Source organism: Jaculus jaculus, chromosome 1 (genome assembly GCF_020740685.1).
Source record: "Jaculus jaculus isolate mJacJac1 chromosome 1, mJacJac1.mat.Y.cur, whole genome shotgun sequence".
NCBI lineage: Eukaryota > Metazoa > Chordata > Mammalia > Rodentia > Dipodidae > Jaculus > Jaculus jaculus.
In genome coordinates this window covers 274,383,800-274,395,086 of record NC_059102.1, presented here as the reverse complement: position 1 = coordinate 274,395,086, position 11,287 = coordinate 274,383,800, and the positions used below count along the sequence as shown (strand labels likewise).

At 43.6% G+C, this 11,287-nt stretch overlaps 2 protein-coding genes across 23 annotated transcripts in view; both read left to right on the top strand.

Annotated features, from left to right (window-relative positions):
* Nucleotides 1–252: 252 nt before the first annotated feature.
* Nucleotides 253–11,287, top strand: part of Znf23 (zinc finger protein 23) — a 13,350-nt gene continuing 2,315 nt past the window's right edge. For 2 of the 20 annotated variants that reach the window (XM_045155282.1, XM_045155273.1), the window contains exons 1-4: nucleotides 342–675; nucleotides 5,134–5,198; nucleotides 8,174–8,350; nucleotides 8,873–8,920. In XM_045155282.1, coding sequence (XP_045011217.1) covers nucleotides 8,227–8,350; nucleotides 8,873–8,920 — 172 coding nt within the window. In that variant the 5' untranslated portion in view covers nucleotides 342–675; nucleotides 5,134–5,198; nucleotides 8,174–8,226. Of the gene's footprint in view, nucleotides 317–341; nucleotides 701–802; nucleotides 1,555–2,222; nucleotides 2,242–5,133; nucleotides 5,199–5,780; nucleotides 5,948–8,173; nucleotides 8,351–8,871; nucleotides 8,987–9,861; nucleotides 10,052–11,071; nucleotides 11,204–11,287 lie in introns of those variants that run through there. The other 18 variants (XM_045155267.1, XM_045155199.1, XM_045155323.1 and 15 more) reach the window with 16 other exon arrangements.
* Nucleotides 8,273–11,287, top strand: part of Tle7 (TLE family member 7) — a 27,647-nt gene continuing 24,632 nt past the window's right edge. The window contains exons 1-2 of one of the 3 annotated variants that reach the window (XM_045155339.1): nucleotides 8,273–8,350; nucleotides 8,873–8,920. The gene's annotated coding sequence lies outside the window, so the exon portion shown is untranslated. Of the gene's footprint in view, nucleotides 8,351–8,872; nucleotides 8,987–11,287 lie in introns of those variants that run through there. The other 2 variants (XM_045155347.1, XM_045155355.1) reach the window with 2 other exon arrangements.

The window sequence follows — 11,287 nt, the reverse complement described above, 5'->3', positions numbered from 1 at the left end:
CTTGCAAATGATTTATTTTAAAAGGGAGCACCGGGTCCTTTTCAACATATATGACAGCGTGCGACGCACCGGCGCAGCCCGCCTGGGTGGCCCCTAAGCGCTTTAAGACGCAGGCTCCCCGCGGCCCAGCCCCGACTGCAGACGGCGGCTGCAGCGTCTCCCAGCTCCGCAAGAGGGCGACACTGGCGGCACCGGGCTCGGACTCGGGAGGCGGGGCGAGAGTACCACCGAGAGGGAGACGCGCCGTTCCTAGAGAGGTCCGGGCGTGCCTGGTGACGCACTTCCTGCCGCGCCTCGGGGCGCCGCCGCGGCCGAGGTGAGTGTGGGCGGCGGGCGGAGCCCTGGGGGCGCTTCTCCACCTGGGTGCATGTGGGCCTCCCGCAGCCAGTGCCGATGGGGCCCGAGGCCGGCGTTCCTTCCCAGTCTCCTCGGCACCCGCTTGGATTTTGGTGGTCACTTACTTTGTACTGCCTCGTGGAGGGCGAGGCGTGCGTCACAGGCATTGAGCAGCCGGCGTGTCCAGGGAGGTGTCAGTGCTTGTGATCCCGCCAGTCTTTTGTGGAGGTGCAGAACTTAGCGACACGCGTTTCAGCGTTGGGCTGCGTGCCTGCTGGATGCTAGGGTCCTGAATCACGGCCAAGCAGGGCCATTGGCGGGCATGTGAGACCCTTGAAGGTAACTCGGCCCTACTTCTCTCAGGGTATGGCTTTACAATATAATTGCAGCTTTACGCATTTCTAGAGTGTACACAAAGTAGGTTCAGAATTGCTGCAGGATTTTGGGGTTCAAGGAGGGATTAGATTCCATAAAGATGCAGGAGATTCCAGGTCTATGGAACCGCCTCCCCTCTCCCCCACTTGGGTCTTTGTGCAAGTTAACAAAGAATTGAAACCATGAACTCAGAGAAGGGCAGATTATAAATGATAAGGTTTATTTTAAGGAGAGTCAGGATTCAGAGGGAAGACTAGCATGGAAGCTCAAGCCAAAAGAAGTCTTTTCCCGGCCATGCAGGGGGAAGAGTGATGGAGAAAAGTCTCCCTCAGGTAGAGGTCTCTCCGGAGGAGACCTCTGGAGAAGGGGTTTACATACTGGAAAGCAAGGCGGAGAGCTCAAGCCACAAGATCCCGCTCACATAGTGGATCAAAGAAGATGAAGAGAGAATAAGGACTTGGAACTTGAAGAGCAGTCACACATGTAGCAGAGGAGAAGAGCACACGGACAAAAAGAAATCCCCTTCCCAGTCTAGCCCAGACCAAGAGAAACTTAACACAGGTGTTCCAAAAGCCTAGAAGAAGAGTTGTACACATACGCCAGGCCCATTCATATGGGTCAGACATCCAATTGGGATGAGCCTCATCCTCAGACGCCAGTGTGTAAAGGAGAGACCCGTTTGGTTGATGAGCTCAGGAGTCTGATTCAGAAGAGCCAGCCCACCGGTGTGCTAAGCCTGGGAAGACTTGAAGAAGAGACAGGAAGTTGTCTTTGGAGTTGTTTGCAGCCATGTTGAATGAGACTGGGGTGGACAGGGATTCTAGTCCTGCCAAGGCCAGCAAGGTGAAGTCCACATCCTTGGGGCTCTGGCCCTGGCTTACTACTTACACAAAAGCTGTCTTGCTCCTATTCTTTGTCGGTATCCCTGTATTAAGCATGTTTGCTACCTAGAGTACAGTACCTGGCTACAGACTTTTTTTTTTTTTTTTTTTTTGTCTTTAGCCATACAGTGTTTAGTCAAAATATGGTTTTCCCAAAGTTGCTGAGTTCTTTTTCTCCCCACCACTTCAGTGTGGTTATGTTAGTCAACAGGTTTAGTATAATTAGGCTCATTTGCTTTTTTGTGTATTCCATTTTGGGTTCTTAACATCCATCCCGTGTGTGTGTGTGTGTGTGTGTGTGTGTGTGTGTAAAAGAAAAATTGTAGCAATCTGAGCATGTCACCCAATTTAGATAACATTTTTTTTCAAGGTAGGGTCTGGCTCTAGCCCAGGCTTATTTGGAATTCACTATGTAATCTCAGGCTGGCCTCAAACTCTAAGCAATCCTCTTACTTCTGCCTCCTGAGTGCTGGGATCAAAGGCTTGCATCATCATGCCTGGTTAGATAACTTTTTTTTTTTTTTTCCAGTTTTTCAAGATAGAATCTCACTCTAGTCCAGACTGACCTGGATCTTACTTTGTAGTCTCTGGCTGGCCTTGAACTCACAGTGATCCTTCTACCTCTGCTTCCCAAGTGTTGGAATTAAAGGTGTGTGCCACCGTGCTTCATTTAGATAACATTTTGTGTGTATTGCTGTATCTGTCTGTGCTCTTCAGCAAACTTCCAGCCTCTCACCGCAGAGCTAACAACTATATTGAATTTTGCATTAATCATAGCCTGTTTTAGAATGTATCCTATATATGTTTATCTATAAACAATTTTATTTTCTAAAAACCATTTTAGTGTCTACTCACTTGGTACTTGGATAATCTGGTACTCTGTTTCTAAAATCATTGGGCTGTGTAACTGTTGGGTAAGGTTCAATTGTAAAAACACTACAAAATGTACTTATGTATTCTCAGTGGACATGTAGGGTGTTTTGCTATGAGAAATGGTTCTAATATAAAATGTTTTTGTACATATACATCTTTAAAATTAGGCATGAATATTGAATTTTTAAAAATGCATTTGGCATCTTTTGAGATGGACAGTATACTAATCTTTCTTTGGTTTGTAGAAAAGGATTAGGGCGAGTTGACTTGTTAGGTTCAAATAGAATTAGAAATTCTTCCATTGTAGAATATGTTTTTAAATACCAAATGATATTTTACAAAATGAACACTTATGCCATACACCCTCAAAATCTCTGAAGTATAAGTTAATAGGTCAGTTTATTTAGACATACAATAAAGCCAGAACATTGTAGTAGAGAAAATGTAAACAGCATCAGTGTATTTTAAGTAATTATTAAGTTAGAGACAAAACAAAGTTGTGAAATGAGTCCAAGATAGAAATTAAGGGCTGAAGAGATGGCTCAGCAGTTAAGGTACTTGCCTGCAAAGCCTAAAGGTCTTGGTTTGATTTCCCAGTACCCACATAAAGCCAGATGCACAAGGTGGTGCATGTGTCTGGAGTTTGTTGGCAGTGGCTAGTGGCCCTCATGTACCTGTTCCTGTTCTGTTTGTCTGCCTGCCCCCTCTCTTAACTAACTAACCAACTAACTAACTAACTAACTAATGCAAACTAGAAAGTAAAACATAGAATGTAAAAACCTCCAGAATGTGGCTAATAATGCACCCAGAGGAAAATTTATGACTGCATAGTCTTCAGTTGTCAAATAGGAAATGATAACTTGTGCAATATCAAGAGGGTTGAAAAAATTAGGAAGCATTTGTGGTATGCTTCCTCCCTCCACCCCCCAAAAAACCATGGGACAAAAATTTGTTGGTGGACATTTGTGAATATGGTCACCTGGACAGAGTGAAGGGCACAGATGATAAAACAGAAGGAGGGGGCTGGAGAGATGGCTTAGCAGTTAAGCACTTGCCTGTGAAGCCTAAGGACCCCGGTTTGAGGCTCGGTTCCCCAGGTCCCACGTTAGCCAGATGCACAAGGGGCGCACGCGTCTGGAGTTCATTTGCAGAGGCTGGAAGCCCTGGCGCGCCCATTCTCTCTCTCCCTCTATCTGTCTTTCTCTCTGTGTGTCTCGCTCTCAAATAAAATAAATAAAAAGTTAAAAAAACATTAAAAAAAATAAACAGGAGGAGGAAAACTATTAAGAGGAAAACCTTTAGACAAGTTAAATGACTGAGTTTAACTGAGTGAAAAATGATTTGGTAATCTGGTAACTCCAACATCCGAACAAGTTGAGTAAGACATGGAGGCTGCCACATGACTGGATAACATGTAGACAGCAAAAGGGAAATGTCCGGCAAGAGACCAGAGTGAGAGACAGCCAGTTCAGTTGGTTAGTACCTGGTGTTTGCCTTATTTGAACTGGGTTTAATGAGCTTGGCCTCTGTGATTGCTGAGATTCAGCTATATAAGACAAATTCCTAAGTTAGGTTTTCAATTTGTTTATATACTGAGTTAGCCAGCAACTTTATACTGGGAAGGACCCAAGTTTATGAGTAGGGAGGCTTTCTTAGATCAAATTAGTGTGATTTGACAAGCCAATAGAAGGGTGCCATGTCAGGCTTGGGCTTTGACAACTTTTGTCTTTCAGTGTCTTTGAGGAGCATTGGAGTCTCAAGAGTGTCCACCTTGGGGTTGGGCTTATGGAGAAAGCACTTATGCATTGATTTCTGTCCCCTGTTGGTCTAGAGTAGCCCAACTCCTCTGCATATCCAGCAGGTGTCTCACAGAGGATATCAGAGAAACCCTGGGCAGGAACTAGTTGTATGTAGTATAGGTCCTTGCACAGCTTCACAAAGCATCCATTGTCTCTGTGGAGCTGCAGAAAGCCACCACTTGGCATGTTTATGATCAGACAGTAGGGTAGTATGAGGAGGCAGCTTGATACCTCACTTTCAGTCCTTATCATTAGCCTGGACCATGCAGGAGGCTGACTCACCAAGACCTCCACAGTAGTCATAGGATTTTGAAATAGGGTCCCATGTAGCCCAGGCTGGCCCCAAACTCTTGATCCTCCTGCCTCCATCTCATAGTGCTAGGATCACAGGCATGTGCCATCATTCCTATCAAGTATTAAGATTCTTGAGGACAGTGAGAACTCTAAAGGAACAGGCAGGAAATTAATGAACAGCTGCCTTCTTGCAATCTGGCTTCCAGGCCTCTTCCTGGAACGGCAGCTCATCCGGCCTTGCTTCCCTGGCAGTGGGACCAAGAATGTGTCTGTTTACAGAAGTAAATGAGTCAAGTATCTAAGTAATGTTATCTCTTGATTTGAATTGTTAATACATGAGTCAGTTGTTATTCTTTAGCCTTTGCTTGCATTCCATAAATATTCTTAAATGATGCTTGGGTTCCTGGTAGCCAGCACCAACGCATCAGTTGTAGCTGGGGTGTCCTGGGAACTGAGCAATGAGCAGATCGCTCTCTTCTTCCTGGGCAGCTCCTCTTCCTGCTCCTCTCTGGATGCTGGCTGTCTTGTTCCTGGTTGAGGTTGCCTGCCTCATATTTTCTGTCTCTGTTTCTTAGCTCCAACCCTTCTTGGAGAGGAAGACCCGATGATGCCAGCCATGCTCCTGACAGCTTGGCCCCAGGTGAGCTGTGGTTTCTTCAGCTCTTCCTCTTGACACTTCATATAGAGAGCTAGTGACCCTTGGGGTGGAAGCTGTGTCTACCTGCTAACCAGCACCTTGTGGGAAAGGTGGGATGCCAGGTGGCAGAGCCTGGGGCAGAACCAGAGGAGGGAGTAAGAAAGTGAACATAGAAAGTTGAGGCACAGGAGTCTTTGTTCCTCTGTGCAGGAGTTCCTTGGCAAAGGGCTCCTGATGAATTGGGTTTTGGAAAAGCTGGCCATGGAAGGCTCTGTGCATGAATGTGAATGAGAAGAGTCACAGAAGTTTGGGGTGCTCAAAGAAGTGGCAGGGGTGGTGGAGAAGATGAGCACATCATTGAGAAGGATGGCTGTGCCTCTGATTAGGAGGAAAGCAAAAGATGATTGGGAGTGAGATCAAGGGAGGGTTGAATAAGTCACATGGAACAGTATCCTCATGAAGTTTGCAGGGGTTAGAAATGCAGTGGCTCAGACTTCATGGGTTTTCTGGTTGGTTTGGTTTTGTCCTTTAGACAAGGTCTTAGTATGTAGTCTAGGCTGGCCTGAACTCTTCCTTTTGCTACAGCCTTCCAAATGCTGGGATTGTAGGCATGTGGTACCATGTCCAACCAGACTTCATGTTTCTCATAAGAGTTGTCAACCTTCTACCTGCTAAAGTAATCCTGAACGTCAAAATTTCCATACACTTCCAGGAACTTCATGTGGCTCATCCATGGATGTCTATGGAAACAGGTTGGGAATAATCCTAGTCCAATTAACACTAGTATGATGGTTGAGGCTTACTTGCTGCAGGTTGCATACTATGTGCCTTGCATGACCCTTTAGTACTGACATTCCCCTTCTGTGTAGGTGCCATGGTAGGTATGAAGCACTGAGCTTCCTTCCTGTGAGTGATGATGCAGCAAGGCCCTGACCCTTGGGAAGTGAGGTGGCAGATGAGATAGAAGCCAGGACTAGGGGCTGGAGAGATGGCTTAGCAGTTAAAGGTCCTTGCTTGCAAAGTCTGACATCCTGTATTTGATTCCCCAGTACCCACACAAAGCAAAGAGTGACACATGCATCTGGAATTTGTTTGCAGTGGCAAGAGGTCCTGAAGTGCCCATTCTCTCTCTTCCTTTCTCTCCTTCTCTCTCCCTCTCCCCCCTCACTTTCCTTATGAATAAATAAATGAAAAAAAAATTCAAAAAGAAGCCAGGACTATTCTTGGCTGGGTTGGGGGAGTAGGGTTTTAAAGTTTTGTTGTTTTTTTTTAATTTATTTGAGAGACAGACGGGGGTGAGGGGGAGACAGACAGACAGACAGAATGGGCACATCAGGGCCTCCTGCCACTGCAGGAGGATAATATAAGGGCTAGGGCATTGAACCATCAGGCTTTGCAAGCAAGTGCCTTTCACCGCTTAGCCATCTCTCCAGCCCCTATATTACCTCTATCAGTGTAAATGATGTTCCGACGTCCAGCCTCAGCGGGGTTGTAGAACTCGAAGGGGATGTGTGGAGTTGGCATTGTGAGAAGTGATGTTGGCCAGTAGTTCAAGTGAAGCACACTGGACGCAGAGCAAAACTCTGCTTCTTTATTTATACTTTACAATACATTATTATTATTTTTTTTGCAAGCAAGACATAGCAACTTATTCATGTAACTTCTGTTCTCTAAGAAATCTTGCTCAATACTCTCCTTGGTTTCCCCTACTTCTGCTTAACTCATGAACCTCTTGCCCCATATACATTCTGATAATATCTTAAACAAGAAAGTCAAGGATTGTAAGCTGGTTAATATTTTACCCAGGCTCATGGAAACTAGCCCAGAGCCTGGCAGGTAGCTCTTGCAGCTATAAGGTGATAGACAGTTTTTACCTTAGAAAGAGCAGTGTTAGCCATTCTCTACATAATATTATCTTGTGGCCTGAATATCAAGATGTTTGTCTATTTCTAATCCAGTACTGATTTAATTGTCTCTCTATGACCTTTCTTTGTTGCTCCATTTTACAGTTTGGTCCTGACCTTGCAAGTCTTTCCATAAAAGGAAGATTTTGATGTTTAACTCTTTTTCCGTTTTTCTAGACCATCCTTACTCCATTAATGTGTGCTCCTCTATATGGTAAAGGTTGATCTATCCAACCAGTATTTTGCATTGATGTTGTTCCTTTAGGAGCCCACCAAACTCTATTGTTAATTCTAAAAGTTACATATTCTGTTTTACTTCCTTGTGTGGGCCCAATCCAATTATTTGAAAAATTTTTACTTTGCTCCCTAGCATTTCAGACTCCTTTTCTAATAAGTCATCTGTAGGTTCAGGGAATGTGCCCATTAATTCCTGTAATCATCTCAACAACAAGAATTTTCTTGTAAGTAATGTTTCTTGGGAACAATTGGTAAGGCAAGTAGCATAGCATTGTGAGGAACATGTCTCATTAGGTGAAATCTACATTTATGGTGTTAAGAAACTGTACATTCAAACTAGTCATAGTTTCAGGATCCATAATCTGTTTACCTGTTTAAACATTACAGCCTCAGAAATTTCTATAGAAACAATATTTTCCTGTTTAATCATTGGTGACTGTATACATAGATCTGAATTGGATTCCCTATTATTACTTGGAAGGGGAAAATGAATGTAAAAATAAGTTGTAATAAACATAATAATTCCAAACATTTTAAGGAAAAGATAGCAATAGCGCAAACTGTCAGAAAACAGGTACTCTAGGAAGTCGCTGAAAGACTTCTTGGCCCTGCCAAAGAACATCTTGGATGCCGCAGCCCTGCTGAATGGTGTCCCATCAGCGTCACACTCCAGAGCTGACCATTGCTGCTGTTTGGCCACTGATGTAAAGAGAGAACACCAGTATCCCATACTCCAACGTTTACTTCCCTGGTGCTTTTCTTTTCAACTCTCCTTCATTACTTCATGTGCACATCTCCCTCCCCAAGCCCTTATTTTGCCCTCTGCTCCTCACTTAGGGCCTGAGCCATGGAATTGGACGTAGGGCAGCAGGAACCTATTCTTTCAGAAGATGGTGACCTTTGAGGATGTGGCTGTATACTTCACCCAGATGGAATGGGATGGCCTGTCGCCTGCACAGAGGGCCCTGTACAGGGATGTGATGCTGGAGAATTACAGGAATGTGGCTTCCCTGGGTAAGGCCTTTCTGTCATTTGGGGTTTTCTGGATCCCTTGTCCCTGACAGGTGTCAGGTTGGGGTCTGGTAATCCTTTATGAATGGGACCCTAGGTCATTTCTGATCTCCTTAATGTAGAATGCTTGGAAAGGCCAACGTAAGATGTTACTAAGACTGATAGATACTTTTGATCAACCCAAGGGAAGCTGTGTTTTGAGTGCAATATGAAAAATACATCCTGTTCCATGGGGCTATCTTCAAATTGCCCCTTGCTGTACTACTGTAGCTTGAGTTTTTTTTAAAGGATCTTACTAGACTCTGAATATTTCTGGTCATGGTCAGAAAGTGGTTTCCCATTGGGCAGACTGCCATCTTGCTCTGCATGTTGTCCCTTGGCTCACAGTCTGATGCTTCTCATTCCTCCTCTCACCTTTCCCAGAGCTTTTACCTTCAAAGCCCCCATTGTTGAGGCAGTCTGAGAATAGGTTAGGAACTCAATTTTGTAGATTAATCATCTTTGTGTTTCCTTTTTCCAAACCAGGATTTCCACTTCTCAAACCTGCTATGATCTCACAACTAGAGGGAAAAGGTGAGCTGCTGGCCTTGTCTCAACTAGCCACTAGAACTGGAATAGACCCCCAGAGCCTCTGCAGTGGTAAGCAAGGCACAGATTTCCTAGCAGCATCCAAACCTGCCACATTTATTAGCTGTCCATGCAAAGAAATGGATCCCTTTTAGTTTGCTTTTTTGGGGCTGCATAGGGTTGGACTCAGGGCCTTGGAAGTAAATTTGGATGATTTATAGGACTAGGCCTATTCTGTTTGTCTTTACAGATTTCTGTAAATCTTTACAGATTTTTTTCAAATGTCCTATTTGACTCTTTGCAATCCTAATTTTGGAATTCCACTCTTTTCAAACATAATGGATTTGTGGGTCCTGACCATTTTCTAACAATGTCTACTTAATGTAGACGATGTAGCACTTACAACTTTTTTATACCAATAGGCAAAAGTGGCTAAAAAGCATAACCTTTTACACCCAATTGTGTTTCTTCCTGGTTTGTGACTTTGAGCAGGTCAGTTGTTTGAGATCACAGTGGCCCAGTGAGCTCACTTCTGAAAATGGGATGATGATGAAAGGAGGCAATAGTTCTCATTCTGGGGTTGATAGTTAAATGACTTAACACATACCAACTATCAATCTTGGTGTGTGCTTAATTGTCATATTTTTCAAATATATTTTACTCATTTATTTGAGAGAGGGAGGGAGGGAAAATGGGTACACCAGGGCCTCTCCAGCCACTGCAGACAAACTCCAGAGGCATGTGCCTTCTTGTGTGTCTGGCTTACATGGGCCCTGAGTAATCTTGTATGCAAACACCTTAACTGCTAAGACATCTCTCCAGCCCAATTAAGTCCTATTTTTATTTTGGGAGTAAGAAGAGGTCTGTACATAGAAGATATAAATTGAAGTGTCCCTAATGTCATGTTGCTCAGACACTGATGTATAAATCACTTGGGGTTCTTACAGGTGTGCAGCTTGCCAGCAAATCTAGTTCCCAGCACAGAGCCTGCATTTCAGTTCATGTCATGAGGCCCCTAATCGAAGGAGGTGTTTGGATCTCATTCTGTAGGCAGTAGATGGTCCTGAAATCTTAGCCTCTGAACAGCCCATCACAGTTTTAGCTGAGGATGGAAACATTATTATCATCTGTTTGGAGGTGAGGAATCAAACAGGTTGTATGTAGGCAGAAGGGGAACTTGGAGGGAATGAGGCCTAAGCTGGCAGTTGACCTTTAAAAAATGTTTTTTCTCATAATTCCTTCCTAGAGATTTCTGTTTAAATCTTACTTACTGGAACTTGCATGTTTACTGCAAGAGAAGGTAGAAGATGAAGGTTTTTGATGTGAAAATTTATACTTAAAAAATAGAATAACAGAGCATTTTCCTAATATTCATGAGGCCCTAGGTTTGGTCCTTACTGGGAAAGTCTATTATAATAGATAATTCACCTATCAGAAAACCTGTTTGACCTTTTGAGGTCAGTTATATTAAGTCTTGTCAAGAGGAATATGACTTCTAGAGATGAAGTTAATTTAGTGTAATTCACATTGGCAGTCATGCTAGAATAAAAGTCTGTACTTGGTAACTTGGATAGTCTCTTATATAGCTGTAGCTTAATAAAGCAGTTTTTGTTTTTCGAGGTAGGGTTTTTCATTCTGGCCCAGACTGACCTGGAATTCACTATGTAGTCTCAGGATGGCCTTGAACTCATGGTGATCCACTTAACCTCTGCCGCCTGAGAGCTGGGATTAAAGGCATGCGCCCCCATGCCTGGCATCATTTTTTTTTTTTTTTTTTTTTTGAGGTGAGGTCTCATATATCCTAGGCTTCCCTTGAACTCACGATGTAACCGAGGATGACCTTCAACTCCTGATCCTTCTGCCCATACTTCTCACTGGCTGGGACCACAGGCATTTGCTGCCATACTTCACAGATTGTTAATCTTGTGTAATTATTATTTTAACATATGTAATACTGACATACTCAAAACAGTATAGAAAGTGTATAAAGTAAGGAGGCAGGGAATCTACCAAACATCCTAGGCCAGTGTATATGTTTTTTTTGTGTGTATTCTTCCACAAATTTATATACATATATATCTGCCCTTTTTATTTTTCTTCACTCAAATAGAATTTCCCCTGTGTACTGCTTTTCAGCTTATTTTTTCCATTTCACAGTACATCTTACACATCTTTTCAGTATTTCTGGATGGATTTTACAACAATGTATTATTCCACCTTATGGATGAACTGTAAATTATTTGACCTAGTCTCCTTTCTTTGAAGATCTGGACATGGTGATGCATACATGTAAGTATAGCATTTAGGAGACAAAAGCAGAAGAGTCAGGAGTTCAGGGCCAGCCTGGGTTACAAAACAAGACCCTGTCTAAAA